Source organism: Hippoglossus hippoglossus, chromosome 11, assembly GCF_009819705.1.
Source record: "Hippoglossus hippoglossus isolate fHipHip1 chromosome 11, fHipHip1.pri, whole genome shotgun sequence".
NCBI classification, from domain to species: Eukaryota; Metazoa; Chordata; class Actinopteri; order Pleuronectiformes; family Pleuronectidae; genus Hippoglossus; species Hippoglossus hippoglossus.
Genome location: NC_047161.1, coordinates 19,878,527 through 19,902,908, shown reverse-complemented (window position 1 = coordinate 19,902,908; position 24,382 = coordinate 19,878,527). Strand labels below are relative to the sequence as shown.

Below are 24,382 nucleotides of genomic sequence, written 5' to 3'. Positions count from 1 at the left end.
ACTCCTTACCAAAATGTTTACTGACGTTGTAAATAAAGTGAAAAGTAGAGTCAATTTCTCATCCACCTCCGGAAACTGATTTGTGTTTGCACGCAGTTTCCCACTAGACTTTTAAACATTCAAAGTCCAGGTTAGGGTTGACACAAAGGTAAACAGGTCCCAGTGGACGTTACTGCCCAGGCTTCATATGAACTAGTATTTTAAAGTGCAATTATGAAATGATACAGAGAAAATTGTGTTTCCTGTGATGAGGCAAAAGAAAATTAAAACACAGGAGGGAAATTTCTCCTGAGAGGTGAAAGCAGGCCCTTATCTTGTTGGCTGTGGAGGGACTGGTATGTGCTTCATTTAGGAGGAAATTAGAGGTGAACTATGGAGTAAAGACTGGGAACAAGGAATAGAGCATTTACCTAATTGTAAACCTCCTAATGGTACAGAAAGTAAAGCTCCTGCATTTTCATGGCTCTGAAGGTCATGCTTTCTACCTTCTCACGGTCACAGCGCCTGCAGACTGGACACCTTTTGTTCACTTTGAGTGAATCTGCGATGGAGAGAATTTGAGAGCACATTCATTTCCATTTAATTTAATTCGGATGCAGTGTCTCTGTAAAAGGCGAAAGGGAAACACTGTTTTTAATTGAATTCCAGACGATGAGAAATGAGACATTGTATGAAAATCCTCGGCTTCCTCCCGTGTGACAGACATTTCAATTATAAGGCAGGCTGTTATATAAACTGTACGAGGTATACAGCTCAAATATTTCTGTGGAGTGTAATGTTCATTATGTAACAATTTGACTGTGTCAACAGACATGCTTTCAGAGATAAATAATAAGTCATTTCAGCTCACAAGAAAATGACTTCTCATTGATATTTGCTTCACAGAAGGGTAAACAATTAACAAATTAGAATTCAAGAAGTGGTGCTCAAAGTTTAAAAGGTAGCCGTCGTTGAAGTTAATAGTTACACTTGTGCTTTACACTGTAAATACTTCCTGCGAGAGGGGAAGATTGTAGCTTTCAGTCATGAATGAATCATCTCAGTGAATTATAGAAAGGTCTAGTGGTGGATAGAGGAACTGAACACAATCAAAGTTCATTAGTCAAATATCTTTTATGAATCGTTTTATGGGCTTTGCCATTTAAATGATAGATGATAGCAGCTGTAATTAAAAAAATACCTGTCAACATTTAATAGATCAATCTGTTACTCTGCGAAATGAATATCAGCTATAAACATAACTCTCCATAAGTGCATTTCCATCCACCTGTTCTCTGCACATGTCCAATGATTGGATATAACCCATTCATTATCAACACCGCTCATCCTTCAAGGGTCGCAGGGGCCAGGAAGCCTGTTCCAGTAGACATTGGGGTGAGAGGCAGGGAACAACCTGGACTGGTCGCTAGTGCTGACACAAAGGGCTGCTTTCAGACATGTACCGAACTCGGAATACAGACACAAACAACCATTCCCACTCACAGTCACACCTAGGTCAAGTTGGAGTCTCCCACACACTAGTCTGCGTGTCTTTGGACCGTGGCAGGCGGAGTACCCCCGAAAAACACACAGACACAGAGAGAACATGCAAACTCCACACAGAACGGCCCTGAGATTTGAACCAAGAAGCTTTTTGCTGTGATGCTACCATGTCTCCCGAGAAATAATGAAAACAATTTAAAACCTTCAAATATCACTAAACTAATTTTAGCAACACTATTACCAAGAATATTTTATCTTCTATATTTTCCTGTCATTTTTTTCAAGGAACACAATAAAGGCAACATTTGGAGGCTCTCAGGATACAAAACGCAGCCTGTGTAGACACTGACACGTCTGTGTTATTTCTGTGAAAATCGGCTAAATCCAGCTGTGTATTTTTACAGCAAAAGAAGAACCAAACATACCACGAACCAATGTCTTTATTTCATCTTCTATATGCCATGTCATTACAACAGATCCATTACAGTCAGGGTCAACTGTGAATTAGGCTATCGTACACACCGCTCTGTCTGTGCACAGAAAACTGCAACATGGTACATTAGAATTCAGTTAAAACATGTTGCATCAACACAGGTGATAGTTTCTTTTTTTATAACTTGCAAAATAAACCAAACTTAAAAGATACATGAAACAGTGAGAATCCTTAAGTACGAGTGTTGAGAACAAAAACCAGGAGGTGGAAAAATAATAAAATATCAAAATAAAAAAATAAAATGGTAAGATAAGTATTCAGGCACTTAGAAATACTTTCGGATCCTTGGCTACACTGTGCTTCATTACATTGTACATGCATTTTATAGACTACTCGGTTCTTGTCTTGAGGAGTATGAAGTTGCCTCTACAAGACCACGCTAAGGGGTGTAGCACACTCAAGAACAACTAATTAAAGGGATTTCAAGTATTTTACACAACACGAACGTTCCTATTTACATGTGATCCTAGCGTTCTCTTACCACATATTCTCATTGCATACCCTCTAAGACGTCATTTTAACAACCATTACTGTACAAATCTGTGACAAACAATTAAAACATTAACTGAAAAGAAATTTCACAAGATACCACCGACACCCATTATCCAACATGTCGTGCAGGATTTCTTTAGGTTGTTATTGAAAGTGGGTAGTAGTTATGAATACTATACTATTTAAGTTTTTGGTGAAAATCTAATCTCTTGTACTTTTACATGTAAGTTTTATCTGTCACATGACTTTTATTGTCTTTCCCTGATCCTACAGTATATGCTTTAGTGCGCTTCAGTGACAGTAATGAGTTTTCTCTTCCTGCGCTGCCGAGAACATCACTATCCACAGTGTTATTAAAGGGAAATGATGCATGAATTGGCAGCTTGACTTGCAATAGGAATGTGATGACTGAGATGATTGCATAGTGTGGTCTGCAATCTCCATATTTGACAAATCTGTCCTCCCCTTGAAACGGGTCTGGTAAGAAATAAATGGGGTCATGGGAAAGCAAACGGTAACAATGTCCAGCTGTGACTCTCAAGGACCGACTCAAACACAAAACACCAACAAGAAGAGTCCAGGGAATCTGACATTTAGTGCTTTCTTCTGATCAGTGCAGACACACATGTAACAATAGACACTGACAACAACATAGACTTCACAAACTGTAGGAGGAACGGTTCAGTACAACACAGCCTCTCTAAAGGTATTGTTTCACCATTACCAAAACCCTTACATACACCATATAAGACACTCTTTGTTTTTTGACTAAATAATCTCAACTCAAGGCCGACTTCGGGAAAGTGCACACTACGGGCTTTTGAAAATCTCACAGTGGCTGTGCTGCTCCGACCACAAAGTGTTTCTTGTCCCTGACTGTGTTCATGTAGCTGCAAGGTTCCACGAACAAAACATCTGATCTCAGACAAGATGTGCTGATTACAAGATTACTATAGCTTAAAAGATCTGTGAAAGTAGACAAAATAGCTGACAAGAACACACGAGTGATGGAGCTAGACAAGGACCAGAGTTTAGCCCTCGCCTTCAACACTTGTGTGCAAACAATTCGCAGAATGCCCCCAATTTCACCCTCGTCGAAACCATGATGTTTTGTTTTTGATTGCCCATTTGCCTTTTCATAGAACCCTTATATCCTTGTATCCCTCCTCCCATTTGAGACTTGTCTCCAAGGTGCACAACAAGAACCACATCTTGATCTTGGCTATAGTGAAATCAAACATGATTGGAAACTGATGTGTTATCTCGGAAAACTCATGTCGTGGTCAGAATGGAACCTTTCAGACTACAGGACCCTTCAGGACAGACAACATTTGTGTGGGACGGGCAAATCTTTGCAGGAACTGTGTAGCATTACGAGCCTATTTCAGAGCATTCAGTTGCATCTCAGTCTTAATCTGCAGATTGTGTTTGCTCTATTGTCATGGAATGTCATCATAAAGGGTATACTACTTCCTGTACTGGCCCTGAACATTGGCATTAGACAAAGTGTGAGGTGCAGAATCAACCAATTTGAATGGGATTGCTAGGGCACTGGGAATGTTCAAATATGTTCTCTCATGTTGGATGCAAATGGCCTCCTTGATACTTCTCCAGCCATCTACTGGTAATTGGATGATGACGTTGACCCATTCCCAGTCAATGCTGAGACCATTTTGAATTAAGTGTACACAAAAATGGGTTTAATGATGATTCCTGCATTCATTTGGACTTGTGTCGAGGGTCCTTCACCAAAGTGACATTCCCCATAGCTGCTGCACAGGATGCCCAGTCTAGGCAGTTGTGTCTTTAAGGAGCAGCAGAGATCTTAAGGTGCTAAATGCTGGTTCAGATAGCTGAGCCATGTAAGAGTCTCATTAGAATGCATCTGTTGTGCCTTTTCAGCTGGTGTGGGTGTGTTATTATCCAATCCTTTCTGACTAGAAATGGTATATGACTAATTTTGTCACCCTTTCAAACTTACATACACTCATGTGATGACAACTTGACAACCACTGATACAGACTGTAGGATGCAGTCAAAAGCTTGGAAAAAGTTTGTGATTGGGCCTTGAGTTATTGTTATTGTTTTTTTTTTTTTACACTATTTTCACTATTATAACATTTTTCTTCCTATTTCATCCAGGAACAGATTTTTGGAACCCCTTAAAATGCTATTGATGCTGTCTCACATCTCTTAACATTCAGAGTCTCCATCAGCTTAAGTCCAATTACCCAGCAAATACAAAAGTTTCAGTAAAAATTCACATTCAGAACCAATCTAAATACACATCTGACCTTTTCTTGGGCATAATGTACATAATTATTTCCACAAAAATACTTCTGACTTGTAAATGTTACATTTGCTAGATGCTGTTTGCCAGGATCAACTTTCTAAAGTTTAAGGGTATTTATAGTCTTAAGCAAATTACTGTTCTTGTGGGTGATAATACGGGTGTCAATTACAAGGACTCACTATCTGTTACTATGGTGTCTTATGGTATGGTAATTTTCTTGATGTCACCATGAGAAAAAAGGGCAGTTTGTCATTATGACGGAAATTCACATTTGAATGCAAACCCTTTCATATTATGATTTGATAATTTCATTAACGTTTTTCCTTCACGATTACATACTAAATCATTCCATTCAAAAACCTATCGTGTATAAAATGCTGCTATCTAAATATATCAATAAACACCATGAATTATACACTATGGATCTGAACCTGTTTCTTGTGATTCTAAAAGTTGAATGTTCTATACTTTCCCTGGTCTGGTTTGTTCACTCTAAGCTCTATGGTACGCTGTCACAACTGGCCCTTGGTCCACTGGCACCACCATGGTCCAAATACCATTTCAAAATATAATAATTGATTATTTTAAAGTTGGGATGGTTGTGAAACTCGCTTTAAATATTTCATAAGTTTCATCCAAAGAGTAAAAAGTTTAACTTTGTATCAAATGATTTTAAGTCAGAATTTCTTATTTGTTTCTTTCTTGGCAAAATGTGGCTTCCACAGAATTGTCTGTAGCCACTTAGTGAGATCATTCACTGAATGTTTCAGTGAAATCCACCATGCCTCACTCTATTGTGTTAAGTTTGATTTCTCTAAATCAAAAGGATGTCATAACAGCTCAAGGAAAGCTGGAATACTTTATACCCAATATTAACACACCCCATATTCAAAGCTTTGATAGTCTTAAATAAACACAATGTAAAGACAATTAGTCTCCCTTGAAATACATAGGGGTTCAAGTGCTGAAATAATTTGTAGTAACTACAATTTGTAAATATTGTAATTTACGTTTGATTTATCTGGGAATTGAAGATGCACTTGGTTTAGCAAGTGTTTAAAAAACTCAAAATACATCTTACTGTGGACTGAGATACCAAAATCAGGGCTCTGGGAAATAGACAATAGGATGTTTTATCTTAAAAATATATTTCTTATTTATCATATATTCCAAATTTCATTTAAAAAGAGCCATTTTCATATCAATATTTAAACCTGAGATTCAAATATTCAAAACTCCATAATTAATTTCTGTAGAAAAGATAATGTTGGTATTAGAGTGTTAGTCTGTGGCCTCCCTTCTCATCGTATCTCACATCAGTCATGAGCAAACCCTGGTTAAGGACATACAACAAAATTTCCAAAATACAAAGATTTATCAGCAATTTGATGCTCACATCACTAGTATTACAAATAGTAAACACACTTTAAAAGGGGGTCCTGTCACATAAACATGTTGGTGGTCATTAGGTTTGTGATGGACTCAGTCACTGTGACAGCTATCAAACAACAGTGCTAATGTCGTCAGCCTCGTCAGGTTTCTTGGGTTTGCTAGGAAGAGACTTGAGGTACTCCAGGTGGCGTCGGGCGTCCTCCTGGTTCTGTCGAACATAATACACCACATATGAAATGACCATGGCAAACCAACCAAACATGGTCACCAGCATAGCATAGTCTGTGGTCCTTTTGGCCAGGTTACAGAGGTCAGTATCCACTGCCATGAAAGGTCTTCCCTCCTGGTCGAGAAGCTCCGAGCTCCTGCAGAGAACCCTAGCAGCAGCCTCGTGGTTGTGGGCCATTCCACTGATGGCCTGCTGGAGGGCGCAGTCACAATGCCAGGGGTTATCGTCCACAATGACGCGGGCCTTGAGCCGAGCAAAGGCATCCTTGTGTACGCTAGTAATACGGTTGTGGGAGAGGTCCAGCACCTGTAAGGTCGCCTCTATGCCACTGAAGGCTGCTTCGCCTAAAGTCTCCACTGCGTTGTATGAAAGATTGAGCTCCCTCAAAAGCCTAAGTCCATGGAAGGTTTGATCAGGCACCGCTCCAATTTGGTTGTGGTCCAGCCTCAGCAGGACTGTATCAACCGGGAGGCTGGGGGGGATCTCTTTGAGGCGGGACTGACTGCAGGTAACGTTGAGGCCATGGAGGTGGGGGTCGCGTTGGCAGATGCAGCCCTTTGGGCACATGCTGGCCGAGGGGAAGCACAGGGCCATGAGGACAAGGCTCTGAAGGAGCAGGCACATGGGGATGGAGCGCGACAGCCACAAGTCCAGCAAGGTCATACTGACTGGCCGTCAGCAGCATCCCGCCTGGGCCCACAACACCACCACTGGTCCCTTACACACATTGCATGGTGGCTACTGGTCCTCACTGTCTGCCCACTGGAGATACTGGAGTGTGAACTGATATGATCATGCTGGTTTCAGGCCTGAAACAAGATCAAAGAGAAAGACAAGTTGAGCCATTGAGGTTATGGGATGCTTGTAACCTGCTCTTATTCTTGTGTGACATTTTATTTAGTGTTCTATTCCTCAGTAAAACTATCTATAAGTACATTAACTTGAATTGATTGTTGACAAATTGATGAGAGATTTTCAGAATAACATAGAATGGTTATTGTTAGAAATTATTGAGAAAATGACCCGATTCAAGTAGTAGTATTGTTTATTCACAGTATTGTTTCGGAGAACATGACCAACAGAAACCATCTGAAGTTGTCCGATGACACGAAAAATGGACACTTCCCCATCTCTAGACAAGGCAAATGAATTTGTCGTACACATTTCAACAACAATCATATCAAAGTGTAGACCTGCAGTTTGCTTGATATGTTCCAACTTTTTGTATCCATGTATGTGGAGCATTAAAACTGAATGTTACTTTAGCATGTTTAATTTTGACTTTGTGATCTGAGAGGTATCGTTTTTTGGGGAATAATGTCAGAGAAAAAGACCAATTGTATTTCTCAGTTCCAAATGATAAATTTATGTCTTAATAAATGTCATAAAAACATGGAGAGATCGGTTTATGCTGTTTTTCACCTCTTTGTTTTTCTATCCGACGCCTGTGGCTTTTCTCCATGGAAATATTTTCTTACCAAAGACCAACATCACCTTTGTTGGGGCAATGGCATCAATAACATCTAATTTTCAAACTTGAATGATCTACAAGCTCATTGGCTAAGACCCAAGAGATGGATTAATGCAGTCACAAACAGAAAAATCCTCAGCTTAACATGAATGTTGAATTTACCAACAATAACTACAGTCAACCTGACCCTTAGAGACTATGCTTCAGTAAGGACATCAGAAAATGTTCAGAATCTATGAAGCCTGCAGATATTTAGGAGCAAAGCTCAAATAGAGGCATTCAACTGAAGAGCTACATATTCAAGAGAAGTAACATTTCCATAAGATGTCTTCTTGCCGGGGATATAATCATTAACAAAGATGGCAACTCAACCCTCTTTCTTATGGATTAGAATGCACACATGAAACTGGAGTCGGGAGGGGCTGACTCGATAAGAAGAGCTGCACTGTAAAATCAAAGTTGTGCTTGATAATAAAAGATAATAAAAAAAATGTTCCTAGGCGGGGCTGAGACGGTTGACCTTAGGTGTTTCTGTTGTGTTATGTCTCCCTGTTTTTATTTCTGTTGTCCTTGACAGAGGGAACATATGGGTGATGCTGAAAGGGAAAATAACAATAACTGTGCAAATTGTGAATAAGGGACACTGAATAGGGGGAACATGTAGTTGAAAAACACATACTCAGTGCCAAAAACACCCCAGCATTTGTACTGTGTGCAATATGATGTTTTGAACAGTTGAAGGTAGAGCCACAGGATGCAGAGACCTTACAGTTTGTGGTGTTTTTACTGCAACTCTTTTACAGCACCCATGCACTATAGATGTTTTCTTTCTGATTTACTCTAAGTCCTCTATGAGAACCAGAGGTTATACGGGTCCTCAGATGGGGATCCAGGGTCCTGCAGCAGTGGTGCAATTTATTTTCTCTAGATGCTCACTTAGTTGTTTGTGAGGTTTGGTACAAATTCTCCTTTTTCGCAGCTGCCCATAGCTGTGTCCTAATCTGCACAGGAGTTGAGGAGGATGATAAGGCAGGTCAGTCTGTTGCATTACAAATCTAATGGCCTTGGGTTCTTCCTGTTACTTGTGCTCCCATAGTCCAGGTAAATGGTTTATAAAGCCCTTTTCTAGTCTGGATGACCACTAAAAGCACTTTACAGTACAGGTTATTGCCATTCACCCATTCACACACACATTATTACGGTGCATCAATGGGCATCACTTTTTCTATGAGAACGGCATAGCTTCCAGGGGCAATTTGGGGTTAAGTATCTTGTCCAAGGGCACTTCGGCCTGGTGAATGGGGAAGACTAGGATTGAACCGCCAGCCTTCTGGTTAAAGAGGAGGACCTGCTTTACCCCCCCCCCCCCCAATCATTGCAGTCTTGTTGGTGCTAATTAGCAGTGTTAGATAATTCCAGTGTCAGTATGCTGGACATGGTAAATTGTTGTTATTACAACACAGTCCATTTACCTCCATGTACACGTCAAACCAGTGAGATTTGGTTTGCAGTACAGCCATCTTCTGTAAATTATTCTTCTGCTTATTAGCTTTGTCAAAGTATACAGTCACTGCAGTGTAGGCTTGTGCCGTTTGTAGGCTACGCTCACACAGGTCATAAATAAATGCTGATGATGATGTTTTTTTTGTGGCTGTATTTTGAATTTTTGAATGAAGCAAAGCTTGCTGTTTTCAGTTTTTAAGTTAGCTAATCTGATCACATAGTGTCTCCAGCTCCACACACAGACGTGTCATTGTTATCAATCCTTTCATCTCACCTTCGGAGGGAAGATGAATAAGCATATTTCTCTAAGTATTCTTGTAATAGCTTAATATACTGTAAATGTATTTGTATAATGGTTACAACTATTGATCATCCTGTGTCAGTGTATTCTTTATCTAGTTTATTTATCTGTAATTCATAGAATTCACAAACTTGACACAATTAACTCAAAACTTTCACTACATGCCCTTTCTCATCTTTAGACAATGAAACACACACACAAAACGTTGACTGAAGTAGCAGCAGCATGATTGCAAAATGGAGAAATGGTTACAATGTTAAGAAATATGTATACTATAAAGTATAAGTATACTACAGTAATGCATAAACCTTTGAAACAGATTGAAATGTATTCGTAAGATAAGATAAATTCAATAATGCAATATGGCTGAAAGATAAACTTAAGCCGGACACATTTTATGACATCCTTTAACACCTGCACAGCCTATCTACCGTGTTGTTTGAGTTTTACCCATGGTTTGATTTTAGTTTTAAGTATAGAAGTATATTTTGTTCACCTGATGCGCTTAAATTCAAATTAAAAACAACTTTATTCGTCCCCGCAGGGCAATTCTGAGATCAAAAGATAAAGATAAAATCCTCTTCATGGTCGGGTGCAGTCAAGTTCAATCAGTCAAGTGCATTTCTTTTAGCAAAAGTGCATAAATCCGAAGAGCCCCATATTAAAAGAAGCAACATTTCCATAAGATGTATTCTTGCAATGGAGGGGAAAGGATGGCAACTTCACCTTCTTTCTGATGGATTAGAATGCACACAAAACTGAAGTTCGGAGGGGTTGACTCGATAAGCAGATCCACACTTTAAAACCAAGGTTGGGCTTTAGAATAAATATGATTTTCCTACCTAAGTCCTGTCTATTTAAAAAGCTAGATTCTACATGCTTAGACTGAATGGGTGGATGTGGGGAGTAGCCTCCTCTTTGCTCTGATGTCCCTCATGATTACAGCTCTCTTTAGGTGTGGGGCTAAGATGTTTGTTTCTGTTGCTACAGACTCCATGACTATGAATTAAAAAACATGGGCTCTCTGTGCAGCCTCGATTGACACAGCCAAATCAAACATGACATCATAAGGATTATAAATGAGCTAAATGTTAATTTCAGCATGGTAAAATGCCTCGATAATAATAATAATATAGATAATGTTTAGAGTACAATTTATGTTCACCATCTATGTTTAAACTGTATAAGCAAAAAACAAGAAATGGTAAATAAATGGTCTGTATTTATATAGCAACCAAAACATGGCAGTAGATGAAAAGTGAAGGCAAGTGAACAATTATCCAAAGGACCATTACGGGTCCTTTCTTACTCCTGGTACAAAGCAGTGCCAAGCACAACTCAAGTGTCTTTGCTATTTTAACAACCAAAATAGCCAACATTGTTTAAATAGCACATTCCCATCGATATCATGGTGGTATTACAATGAGGTGTGGTCAGATGCATTGTTAGTGCATTTCTATTGAGGCATTGAAAAGCTATTGGGCTTTGATAAAAACATTTTTTTAATTCTCAGGCTTATTATGAAGAGAGTTCATATGCACACTGCATGTGTATACACAGGTGGTCTGCCTGAGCATGAATACAAACAGTTTATCTTAGTACCTTGCAAATCCACCATTCTAATAACAACCCACCAAGATCAGAATCAGGGTTTATTGCCAAGTAGGTTTACACATACAAGGAATTAGCTGTGGTGTGTTTGTGCCAGTATAAATATAGAAATTATAAAAAAATAGGACACAAAATGAAGATGGGATTCTGATGGTTAATTGTACATTACGCCCCCAAAACACACCCATAATCAATTTAGAGGCTGGTTAAACTATGTTCTTGGCACAGTGACCTTTTTTATTAGGGCACTTGGCATTCCATCCAGCAGTTTCAGCCAGAACCAAAGTGTTGCACTGACTGACGCTGCCATCCCTTCGAGCCAAACATGCCTCAAGTCAGAGGTAGTTCAGCAACGCCTGCCACTTATGTATTGATTATGTACCAGTCAATTAAAGTGGAGGAGAGTAATCAGGAAATCTGCCAAGGGACATTTGAACTAGACTCACTCAATTTAAAACTGAAGAGATAACCTGTTTTTACTTGATTCTCTCAATACTGGATAGACCTGACTTAAAGATGCCTGCTTTTTGGAAAATTGACAAATCAACATGGACTCCAATACATGGCCATAGAAAGAGATTACGTAGGCGTATGGTCTTAATAAAGACTTGTCATCAGGAAGCCCTGGTTTGGTAATATTTGCATGATGTGTGTATGAAAGAACAAACACTCAAACTACATCCGACATTAAACAAGTGTCTATATGTTCTGGACAGACTTCTGATGTCCTTACCCTGGCTGTTGGCTGTCTGTCCTGTGGTCTGAAACATTCCAGTCTGAACCAAAGTGATGCACTGACTGACACTGCCGTCCCTTGGAGCCTCACAGCCACCATGACTAACCCAAAAAATAGAGCTGTCAAATGGATTTCGGAGCCTTTAGCGTGAAGGGCCTTTAGGATGACATGAATATGCTGCTGTGTGAAGTGTTTATATCGCTTTCACCAAAGGCCATGTCTTAGAATAAGGTCCCAAACGCTCTAGGCATGTAGATCTATATTTAAGTTTGAAGACCTTAAGCCTTAAAGTCACATAAGCTACATTGTGCCCCCCTGATGCATATAGAAGCAACAACTAATGTATCTTAGTAAAGAGTATTGGGTTTCCAAAGCCTAATCTTAGTCCTCAGTGCAATTGTCCAGAAACCACTGAAAGACACCACACAGGCTGTTCATTATGACCAGATGCACTCTGTTTTGACTCAGTTACACATTGTGTGATCTCTGAAGATCAAACTGTAATTACATATTTGTGAGCCACTTTTTAAAAGATTTATGGCGTCAGTGGGAATCGAATGGTTAGAAGCTGCAAACCACAGGGTTGGAAAGAGGTTAGGTATAAAAAGACACAAACACATTGCAATCCTTAATTTTTCATGGGATGTTATTCTAAGTAGAAAAATGTAGAATAAAGTCACAATCCTTATTAATAACTGATCTGGAACTTTGTTGTAGATGGATGAACCTGATAGATGCTGGATCACCAATAGTTGAAGAAAATACTTATGGCTTTATTGAAAATTAAACTTCATCACAAATAACAGATTCTTATTTAGGTCGGTTCAGTCATGTTATAGATGGTGTGCAGGGGCATTACTAAGATCCACTGGCTATATGAACTATATGTAATGGATAAAAAGAAAATAAAAAGAAATGAGATGAGATGACAATAAATAGTGCCAACTTTATAATTCTGTTAACCTCAGATCTGAAATCCATTAGAGGGGAACTTCAGAGTGTCATTTTTTTCATAAATGATAAATAAATCAGAAATCTTGAAACCAAATCCTCTTAAATGCTACCCCCCCCCCCCCATTTTTTTCTCTTTCACCCCTTTAATACCGCACAAATTATTAAATACGAACAAAATTATTTTTAAAAGGGCATTAAGGTTCATTTTCTGACCCTGGCAAATAATGCAATCTAAAGTTGAGGGGTTGAGACAAACCCTGTGTGCGCTGTTTATACCCCAATAACTCAATGTTAACTTAATTCTACTGCAATAGTGCCATTTCATAATGATGTCATCACTTCATTTACAGCATATGATGACAGATAATGGGTTGGTCTAAATAAGCTGTAGATCATGCATCTTATTGGTTACTAAAGTTACTGCGTCACGAGACTATGACATAAGTTATTTTTCGATCTATGTCAGCTTTATCATTTTCTGACATCTTCAAGTTACTTATATTATGGCCTTTTTCCTTCAGAATTCATGATATAAAATGTATGTGCATAACAAAATCTCCTGTCAACTTGCTGTGGAACAGGACGTACACAGCTGGGAAAACCTCAAACCTCTGCCCATTGCGAGAGGGTGTGAGCTCCACAACCTGTTGCCTCTGTTCTAGCACTGTGCAGTTGATGCTGCACTGTGCTGTGCTGGTTAAGTGAGGCCCTTCTTGATTTCACACACAGAATGGTCTATTCTCTTGTTTTTCTTCCAATGAGGCACCTTTGCAAATAATCTTCTGAACCACAGACCCCACTCTATCTGATCTACAGGCTTAAACCTCAGCTGTATTTGAAACTAATCCATAGTTCAGTATCTGAAATCCCCTGTGTAGCATTGTTAAGCCCCAAATTGAACACAGGAGGGTCACCAATGGATTCCCTTACACTTGGGGCTTTGTATAATACCCTACCAACTCAGACTTTTAGAAGGTAGGAAAGTTGTTCTCCAGAGATTTTTCTATCACTGTGTGCAACTAAGAGAACTCGCGTGTCAAGTCAGAGGTACTCAAGCAACACCTCCCACTTATTTATTGATTACGCACCAGTCAATAAAGGTGAAAGAGAGTAGTCAGGAAAGCTGCCGAGGGACGTCAGAATTAGATTCACTCAATTTAAAACTGGAAAAAACAAAAGGTTTTACTAGATTCTCTCAATACCAGATAGACCTGACTTAAAGATGCTACAGATTGTTTGAGGTTTGAAACATTAACTGGGACTCCAATACATGCATTCTGGGAAATTACTTAAATTGATGGGTTTTTGGCAGCAAATCCATAGCCATAGAAAAGTATTACATCGACGTATGATCCTAATCAGTAAACCCTGGTTTGGTCATATGTGCGTGACATGTGTACAAAAGTACAAAAAATACACCTTAATTCAAAATTAGAAATGTTTATATCTGTTCTGGACAGACTTCTGACAGCATCGTACTGCCTTCCCGACCAACCACTGTGTAAGGTGGAGTGATTGTTGTACCACACTGAGGCCTTGGCCGTTGTTTCAACAATTCAGGGGCTGAATCCTTCGGAGGACGTGGTCTACGATGGCTGAACCAAAATGAGATGGTCTGGTCTACAGAGTATTTCTGTGATCTGCGTCACAAGCTCGTCCTGTCCATATTGCTGTTGCCTAGCAACAGAGCTGAAGTTGTTCACACCAAGAAAGTTTGAATGCCCCTTGGTTTTTTGAACGTATGAACTGTTAATAGAACAGTTACCCGTTACCCGTTAGGTTGAGTTGATCCTGGGATAGGTTGAGCCAGGAAGGATCTCCCCGTTGGAGCCTTCGTTTCTCAGGAATGGAAAGAGAGCCTGGCCTCGCTGCTATGATGCATTTGATCGTTAATTGCTGCCTCAAAAGGATGTGGCCCCTGAATTGACACATATCTTATGATTCAGTATGAAGCAGGTCTTAACTACACCTGGAAATATAGTTATTAACTGTCCTTTTAAATTCCTGATTAAAATCTGTAATCTTATACATTTCTCTGTATTTAAAAAATGCATGTATTCTATTAATTAATTAATTTATTCATGTATTTTAAATGTGTACTTATTGACTTTTTGATTCATTATGTTTATGTACATCCTTTTTTGATTTGAATGATTTATTGATTTCATATTTCAATTGGAAATTGGAAATTGTTTTCATACTTCCACTTTTTACCATCCATTTCAATATCCATAAATTAATTTGTAAACACATTTATTTGTGAGTGTTTTCAAAGTAGAATGAGTTAATAATTAATGAAATGCTTTATTGCTATTTCAGTGGCACTTGTGGTCCTCCACATAAAATGCATTAGCCTAAAAAGCTTGATATGGTGATAAAATTAAGTGTTTACAGCTTGTTCTGCTGCTGTAGAGAAAAATTACTTTTAATTTAGCTCTAAGGAATAAAGCTCCACATTATTCTAATTTGTTGTAAACATAATACAAACTAAATTAAATTTGAGCAGTAAACAGGGCTCATCGGAAGTACGATTACAACATTGAATTGTCAATATGAAATTTGCCCAAAACAAACCTGACAGGAATATAAAGATTGGTTGAACATATTCATACATTTAAATAAACACAATCTGCCACTGTGTAGTTGTTGACAAGCATCACTTTACATTTAAAGGAAAATAGTGTTGCTTCTACCTGCATCTTAATTGCCTGCAATCACTATGTGTGTGCTTTTCCTGTGAAGGGAAGAGCTCGCAATCAGAATCATTAGCCGGCCGGCGAGAGGCATTACTGTCCCTCTGCTCGCCACTGTTTTTCTTTCACAAGGCAAAATGGATTACAAGGCAGGACTAGCAGCTGTGATACACTGCAACCTGCGAAACCTCACAGCAAAGCTGCTTCACTTGTGTTACCGGTTGGATCTTGAAACGTCTGATCACCTGGTCTGGAAGAAGGAGGGATTACACGTTGTCCATCAGATAAAAGGCTAAAATATCAATCGGCAACACTGCTTCTATGCAGAACAGGGGATGCATATAGACACTGGGGGAAAGACTGATGAGATTAGAGTTAAGCCAAATACTGTGGTCAAATAAAAAGATCACAACTGCACAATTAGTCTTGTTTTGAGACTAAAGATCGGTTTACGCCTGCTGTTCACTACACATACGCAAGGCGGCTGCTTCGCGTATCCTGCGTCCTTTGGTCGTGTAGGTTGTGCACATCCGGTGAAATGAACACCACGCATATGCAAGATGCAATACTCACATAGAGGTCGGGGCAGTAGTGGTGGTGTGGCCACATCTAGAATTATTATTATTATTATTATTATTAACATGAACTCTTTGTTTATGAATCTAGAAAATGGCAAAAAATCGAATCTATTTGAGTTAAAGATTATAGAGCCGAGCGTTCTACCATCGTTAGTGTGAGTTCTGTGGTGTGCCCTCTGCTGGATTCCTCCAGTAACAGTAAGTAGAAGAACAGTCACGACGCAGTTGCCAATGCGTTTGTGTGGCTAAAAAGCACGTACTAAGAATGACTAGCTTTACTGCTTAGCTCTTAAGTTTGTAATTCGAGGTTCATTTCTTCTTTAAAGCTACACTAATGATTATTGTATATTATGTATATTATCAGTGACCATGTATAATGTGAAAGGGGTTGCTCACAGTGCTGAATCCACTGAAAACATGTCTGCAGTGGTTTAAGCATCTTTGGGCTTATTGCTGTTGTACCGTTTTGGTTCAGTCTCACTGCTCATCATCACTGTCACTTCCAGTCACAGCAGGAGGCGGTTTGCGGCACTAAAAGCACTGATTCACTCAGTGTACAACACCCCCCCACCATCAAACACCTAAGTCTATGATGAGCTGGTGAACACAGTGGAGCGTTTAGCTGCTAAGGAGCCAGATATTTCCCTAATGAGACCCCACCACAGGACGCAAGTGAATGAAAATTGGACACTGAGATGAGACTGAATGCTCATGTTGCTCTGTGTCAGTCCGATGGATAAACATGACTGTCAACTGTTTGTCGAAGGCATTAGCAGTAACAACTTTATAAAGTGAGAGTGCAAATGTTGTGAGACTGCTCATCCTCAAGAGGCCAAGAAAAAAATCAATTAATGCAGGTTATAAAACACATTAACATATTTCCCCCAGACAGGTTAAGTGGATATTTTGTGGCTTCATAAAGTATTCAGACCACTTCACTTCACTGTGTGTTAGATTTCATTTTAAATAAATATTATCCATTTTTGAACATGAATTTACATTCCATCCATAATGAGAACATAAAAATGTGTTTTAGGAATTTTTGCAAATTCTGTAAAATAAAATAAAATGTAGACACTTAGACCCTTTTGAAGCAATCACAGCTTCCAGTCTTGTTGAGTAAGTCTCTAGAAGCATTATCTCGTTCCTCCTGGCAGAACCTCTCAAACTCCATTAGACTTAATGGGAAACGTCTGAACTCATCTTCAGGTCTGTCAGATGTTCTACGAGACTTCTGTGTTGGTTAGTGTTAGGGCCTTGGTCGTACAGAAGTGGGCGTAGTTTCTTATAAACTGGGTCGGGAAAAAGACATATGCCACAAGGACGGACAGCAACTTCTCCTGAAGCCCCCCCAAGCGTTGTCTGGGCTGTATGCTTCCTGACAGTGGTGTGCTGAAAGGTGAACTGTCACTCCCGTGTCAGGTCACAAGCACTGTGGAGCAGGTTTACTTCAGGGACCTCGCTATATTTGGCTCCATTCATTGTTCCCTCAATTCTGACCATGTCTCTACGTCCCTGCTGCTGAGACAAGGTTACTGAGGACAGTGGGTTGGTTAAAAACATAGCTGAGCTGGGCGTCAATATCCTCCCCAATACAATGCCTCATGAAGGAACATAAACATGTTTAGACCATTTTTGTAATTTAAAAGTACATCAAATTACTCAGTGCATTAGTGTTAAATGAGAGGCTTCTCCTAAATGAATCACAGTCTTAAGATTCCAACACAGAAACAGCACATCAAGAGGAAAAAGGCTCAAAATCTGACCAAACTTCTGAGCCTTATAACAATACTCAATAACCAATGCTACAAAAACTTTTTGTGTTGAGGTCTGACACATAGCTCTATAATATAATATAATATAATATAATATAATATATTATGAAACATCTTCTTGAAACCTGGCCTTGACTAAAATGGCCTTCAGTAGAGCGCATATGCATCCACCAAGGTCCAACAATTCCCTCAAATTCAACCAAGCAGCACCAAACTTCACATGCTCAGGTTTAAGTTCCCAAAATCTGCCTGATTCTTTTTATCAAGATACATTAATTATTTCTTTGGAAATAAATGAAAATGTCCCCCAAAAAGTCCTATCTCACAATAAAGTAAAAAAAATTGGTTCTTTCCTGACCCATATCTCATCCTTCCACCAAATTTTGTGGAAATCTACTCAGTAGTTTTTTCTGTAATCTTACTTGTAAACAAACAAACATAGAAACCAACAAACAAATGAACAGACAGGGGTGAAAAGACCAAGCTCCTTGGCAGAGGTAATAATCAACAAGATTACTGGAGAGATTTATATAGATCCCTGTGCTGTTGCAAGTCTCCTCGCCTGCAGCCACTTATAAAGCAATGTTGATAACGGATGAAGTCAATCAATCACCTTTTTCGTGATCATCATTCACAAGTTCCAGCTTGACTGTGAACAATAATTGCTTTTCATTCCTGTGAACCTTTTATTAGAAAATACAAATTAGTCCCTTTTGCACTGGGAACTGATTTGCGCATTTTCCTCTATCCCCCCCCCCCCCCCATTGTATAAATTAAATGAATGATTGGTAAAACAAAGAAGAAAATGACAGTGACACTATTAGTTGTGTTATTTACTGTGAAAATGTGATTAAACAAACTGTGTCAGAGATGTGAAGTACCTTACTAACCGGTAAATGTGCTTTGTAATATTTAATGAGGTTTAATCTTAATTCAGTTTGGCTTATACTAAGAACTGAAGTAATGTCACCGACTCTGCAATTTGATTTGGGCTTTCAGAATTGGTATGTTATTCCAACTGTGTTCCAACAAGTCAGGTATTTCTAAAAGTTATTGAGCGTCTGGGTCTGTGTAGACACCCTGCCTATCAACACTGCATTAAATAGACTGTTTCCAATAGAGGTGGTCTCCCCACCATCTCCATGCAAATGAGCCTGGACTCCATCACTGGTTGGGGCTTCCCCTCGTCTGTCAGGAGTCTGGTTGCTGTGATTGTGAAAGGCTGCATGAGACGATCTGAATCAACACGGTTCATCCCAACCTGAGCACAGCGGGGGATGGGGGGGGACACCCTGAATCTCTGGATGATCCAGCTGTTGCCTCACAACCGGCAACAGCTGGATCATCGTGAAAAACAACTGTTAAACTGCCGAATGCTTTCGATCTATTTAAAGACGCGGCTCCGTTAACGCGGTCTGTCTATGACCGGAGCAAACGAACGATGAGCTCCACAAACAGACGTAACGTCACCAGCTTCTCAATCCGAATAAACCTAACGCTATCTGAACTGTGGCTTCGTTACACGTTATGAATGGCGAGAACGTCAACGTCATGCAAATCTAAATTCAATTATTTCACAATTTTATAAATCCATCTTTACTGGCACACAGCAGTCAGGCCGATTGCACACTTAGACACACGTGCCTATTCTAGAGGAGTGATGTTGTAATTCGGCACCAAATTAACAAAGCCAGGTTGAGATATTACTTCGATATCTGAACTTTGATAAATGAACCGCACTGCTTGCTGCCGCCCTCCGCGGTGCATTTAATGTGGAAAAGATCGGAAGAAACTGCAGTCGAAGCACGAATAAAGTTGGAAATTGCAAAAAAAATATCAATTAATTACGCGTTAATTGCGGGCCGAATTAATGTATGGCTTTTGACTGTTAAAATGCAGATTTGTATATATTTTTCATACTGTCCAATTTCGATTATTACCAAAAGAATCGTGAAATGGAATATTTTATAATGGCGTCTGGCAGAACGTCGCCTGTGAAAACATCACGCACCAGCCTACCTGAGGTGCCAACACCAAACCACAGCTTTGTGCTGTGCGATGCTCAGAAACCATCAAATGCACAGCGACTTAGCAAAGTCCACACGCACGATCCTCTCGGGTGTGAATCATACATCACAGATGGCTACAATAATTCCTTCGTGCAAACAGAAAGAATGACAGCAGAGGACAGACAAACACACAGAGAGACAGACACACACAGACACACAAAGACACACACACACACACAGGAGCAACAGGCGACACACAGTGAGCTCACCAGCGGTCAGAGTGAAGAGCTGCAGCCGCACGGCTCATGTCACACGGAGGAGTGGACCCAGCCTGTCTGCTCCTGGAGCCGCTCACTGACGCACCCGTCGCAGTGTGAACTCGCATCTTTGGCTCCCGGTGTAAAACACCGCACAGGAGTGAATGGGGAGGAAGGGAGGGGTTCGCGGAGTGAAGTCACCGGGAAACCGGAGCGGCACCATTTCCGGTGCCAGCTTTCAGAGTAAAATGGAGGCCGGCGCCACAGCAACAGATGTGGCAGTGTTGTTAACAAATGTCCCACATAGCTAAACAGATTTGGCCCTACATCCCACACATCCCACATCCCACAGGGAAGGATGGCACTTAGGTGGTTCACTCCTGTTACTAGAGCAGGTCGGCCGACTTCATCCTCTCGCACATTTAAAGCAGAGCCATGAGACAATTCCTCAAATCCCTTTTTCCTGACAACACCTCCCCACCACCAAACACCAAAGTCTATGATGAGCTGGTGATTACAGTGGAGCATTTAGCTGCTAAGGAGCCAGATATTTACCCTGTTAAAAGGGTTTTTTAGTAGTTTTTCCTTACTCTTGTTGAGGGTTAAGGGCAGAGGATGTCACACCCTGTTAAAGCCCTATGAGACAAATTGTGATTTGTGAATATGGGCTATACAAATAAAGTTTGATTGATTGATTGATATTTCCCTAATGAGACCCCACCACAGGACCCAAGTGAATGAAAATTGGACACTGAGCTGAGTCTGAATGCTCATGTTGCTCTGTGTCAGTCAGATGGATAAACACAATTGTCAACTGTTTGTCGAAGGCATTAGCAGTAACAACTTTATAAAGTGATACTGCAAATGTTGTGGGACTGCTCATCCTCAAGAGGCCAAGACAAAAAATATTAATGCAGCTTTAAAGAGACATTAACATATTTCCCCCAGACAGGTTAAGTGGATATTCTGTGGCTTCATAAAGTATTCAGACCACTTCACTTCACTTTCCTGTGTGTATGATTTCAATTTTAAATAAATCCTTTTTTGGAACATGAATTTGCAATTCACATTCCATCCATTAAATTCCTCAAATTCCGTGCCTGACAGTCAGGCACAGTCAGTTTTTTCCTGACTGTGCCTGACTGCTCCTCCTTCATTTTATATGACAGATCTACATAAAGGGGAGGATACAAAAGAGATCATTCATAAAAAGCCTAACCTATATGTGAGTTTTCAGCAGCTGCTTAAAGCTAACCACAGATTCAGTAGGTCTGATGGATTGGGGAAGGCTGTTCCAAAGTCTGGGAGCTACAACTGCAAACGACCGCTCACCTCTGGATTTTAAACAAGTACAGGGAACAGATAAAAGGCCTTGATCAGATGATCGGAGCGGCCGACCCCCAGAGGAGGGGTTCAACTGTTCCGTTATACAAGCAGGGGCCAGGCCATGCACGATAATGTTTCTCCTCCTCCTCTTTTTCCTGAAATGGTCATAAAACCATCTGGATGGATATGGTGAGGCCATGAAACCAACTGGACACACCGAGTAAACAACTGGTTCAAGGATAGGACTTTATATGTGCATTGTTCAATTCGCGCCCACATGCACAGCCAGATTAACCTGTTAGGAGGCCTGAGAGTAAATATTAAATGCTGAGGCACTATTGGACCCATCTCATTGTGTATAGTACAGTTCTCATGATGTCAATATGCATTGCATCCAGAAACCCACCAGTGCTCTTATGCTAAATAAAAGGCCCAAGTTTTTCTCTGTCTTTATTATTTTAATTTAGAAAACAACTTTGTGTTGCTTGGAATTACAGAGGTACATTGATTTGTGTGACATTTAGTGTAAAGTAGCACAATCAATGCAGACAAATATAAGCCTCCTTCTTGGTGATATCTTAGTTCATGCAACATGCTGTAAATAAATAAAAGCTTATTCAAAGACAGAGATACATATTGTAATGCTTCCGTTTTTTGCAGGCGTGGGAAAAGACAGATGACACATTGGCTCTAGAGAGCCACCAGAGATTTAGCACAATTGGACATGCAGGGAGGACGTGTAATCTACAACCCCACATGCTAGATGCCAAAAATCCTATACCCTGGTCCTTTCATTTCTATATTGACCATATTTCTGATATGCTCTCCTTCTCCCACCCACACAAATGCACTGACCGTCTGCCCTAGTCAGACTGACCATCAGCAACGCCTGTAGAAATCCTCCTCGCATAGGTAGCCAGCGGTTGGTGGCCATTAAAACATAAGGATTTTACTGTCTTCAACAGGCAGGCAGGATTCAGCATAAAATAGATGCAGCTTTTTGCTGTGTGAGTTCAGGCAACAAGCATACAGTTCTCTACTGCAGGGATATCATCCCCCACACCCCTACCCCTGACTGATCAGCTCCAAAAGATAATCATGTAGTAATATTCAGGACTAGTTTGGTGAAATCTGTCCATACTTGTTGAGTTATTTTGCTCGTGGACACACACACACACACACACACACACACACACACACACACACACACACACACACACACACACACACACACACACACACACACACACACACACAGCATAAGTGACAGTTTCACACATACTGAGAAGTGCACAAAATAAAGGAACTTCTCAACGTCCTTGAATTTTTTTAAAATGGCTTCTGTTCCAACCGTGACAGCTTCTGTTACCTCTGTGTGGGTGGGTTTAAATAATAGACAGGCATTTTTAAGAGGAAGAAAGACTGTAGCAGAGAAGAGAGAAGCACTGACACACTGAAAACTGTAAGTGATGAAACTAGGCGAAATGTAGGACACAGCGAGGAGAGGAGCAGCATATTACATTCAGTTCATTAGTTCATTGTTGAGTTAACGAGCTCCTGAGCTGTGGCTCTGTCATTTCTCTTGAACACGATTCTTTCTCCTCCATTAGTTGTCGCTGGTCTGTCTGCTCCCTGAACGACAACCTGTGTGAGGATCATTTATTCCACATGTCGGCAAAGCTGTGGCATTTAGGGGACACATTCCTGAGTCACAAACAGCTGATTAACAAAACCAGTGAGTTCATGTTGCCTTAACGTCCCTCCATCCGTCTCCGCTCTGTCTTCACCTCCTCTTCCTCTTTCCCCAAGGAGAAAATAGTTCAAATCCATTATGTGACACACTGGCCAAGGAACTATGATACATCTCCAAAATAATCAGTCAACCAAAATATGGTCTGAAAAAACACATTTCTCATGATGTTTCTGCAATTTAATAAAAAGACAATCTGAAGCTGATACTGATCAGAAATACAACATGATCAGTGACGTTATGAAGAAGTTAAAGAGGAATCCGTAAATTTTGTCACGTAGTTTAGTAACGTTTATAAACTTTCATAACCAATTGGATTAGAGACACACTGTTCAGTTTATTTAGATTAACCAATCATTCATAATCATATGGAAAATCCCCTCTACTTCCCCTCCTCTTCTTACCTATTGTACTACTTCCTCCCTCTACAATTTCTATCATAATCATAATCATAATCATAATAATAGCCTGATTGGGGTACACAGGGTATGCACCACCCCTCTGATACCCTCATTGTTGGATGTTTTCTGCAAAGGTTATTTCAAATCAATTGATTATAGGTGTATGTGTGTGTGTGTGTGTGTGTGTGTGTGTGTGTGTGTGTGTGTGTGTGTGTGTGTGTGTGTGAGTACGTGCACACATTGCCATTAGAGATCCTACCTGTTACGTGCACTCTGCTTTGGATTTCTTGTTCGTATCATACTGCTATATGTTTAAGTGAGTTTTGTTTCAATTAACAGGGGGAAACGTCATGGTTGACTGCTGAGAGTGCTGAGCACATGTATCAACAGGATCTGGCTTTAAATGCTCACGATGGCAGAGTTCACATCTGGGATATTTTAGCTTAGTATCTCAATAGTAGGAGGATGTTGAGATACAGAGGTTTTTATAAACAGTCTGTGGTGCAGAGTGAATTTAGAAAACTTTCATCCTACCTGGTTTATCTGCAATGAGTATTTTACAGTCAAGGTTTTTCATAAAATGAGACAAATTAGTTTTAATATAATACAATAACTTAGTAGTCAATTTCAACAATT

At 40.0% G+C, this 24,382-nt stretch overlaps 1 protein-coding gene and 1 long non-coding RNA gene across 3 annotated transcripts; one reads left to right on the top strand and one right to left on the bottom strand.

Moving 5' to 3' along the window:
- The first annotated feature begins 3,846 nt into the window (after positions 1-3,846).
- Positions 3,847-4,992, top strand: LOC117770706. Its single transcript, XR_004615435.1, has 2 exons — positions 3,847-4,026; positions 4,503-4,992. It is a non-coding gene; the product is annotated as an uncharacterized LOC117770706 (long non-coding RNA).
- Positions 4,993-5,635: 643 nt separating this feature from the next.
- lrrc3b (leucine rich repeat containing 3B) lies at positions 5,636-20,457 on the bottom strand. 2 transcript variants are annotated; one of them, XM_034600361.1, is made up of 2 exons: positions 20,282-20,457; positions 5,636-7,190 (listed from the first exon to the last, which is right to left on the bottom strand). In XM_034600361.1, exon 2 carries the CDS (start codon positions 7,042-7,044, stop codon positions 6,262-6,264), a length of 783 nt encoding a protein of 260 aa, XP_034456252.1. In that variant the 5' UTR covers positions 7,045-7,190; positions 20,282-20,457; the 3' UTR covers positions 5,636-6,261. The 2 variants fall into 2 exon arrangements, with proteins under 2 accessions (XP_034456252.1, XP_034456253.1); XM_034600362.1 differs by lacking the exon at positions 20,282-20,457 and adding an exon at positions 20,023-20,214.
- Positions 20,458-24,382: the final 3,925 nt, after the last annotated feature.

What these genes read in the sequence shown, in the direction of transcription:
- lrrc3b (XM_034600361.1), bottom strand. Translation starts at nt 7,044, where the DNA reads ATGACCTTGCTGGACTTGTGGCTGTCGCGCTCCATCCCCATGTGCCTG.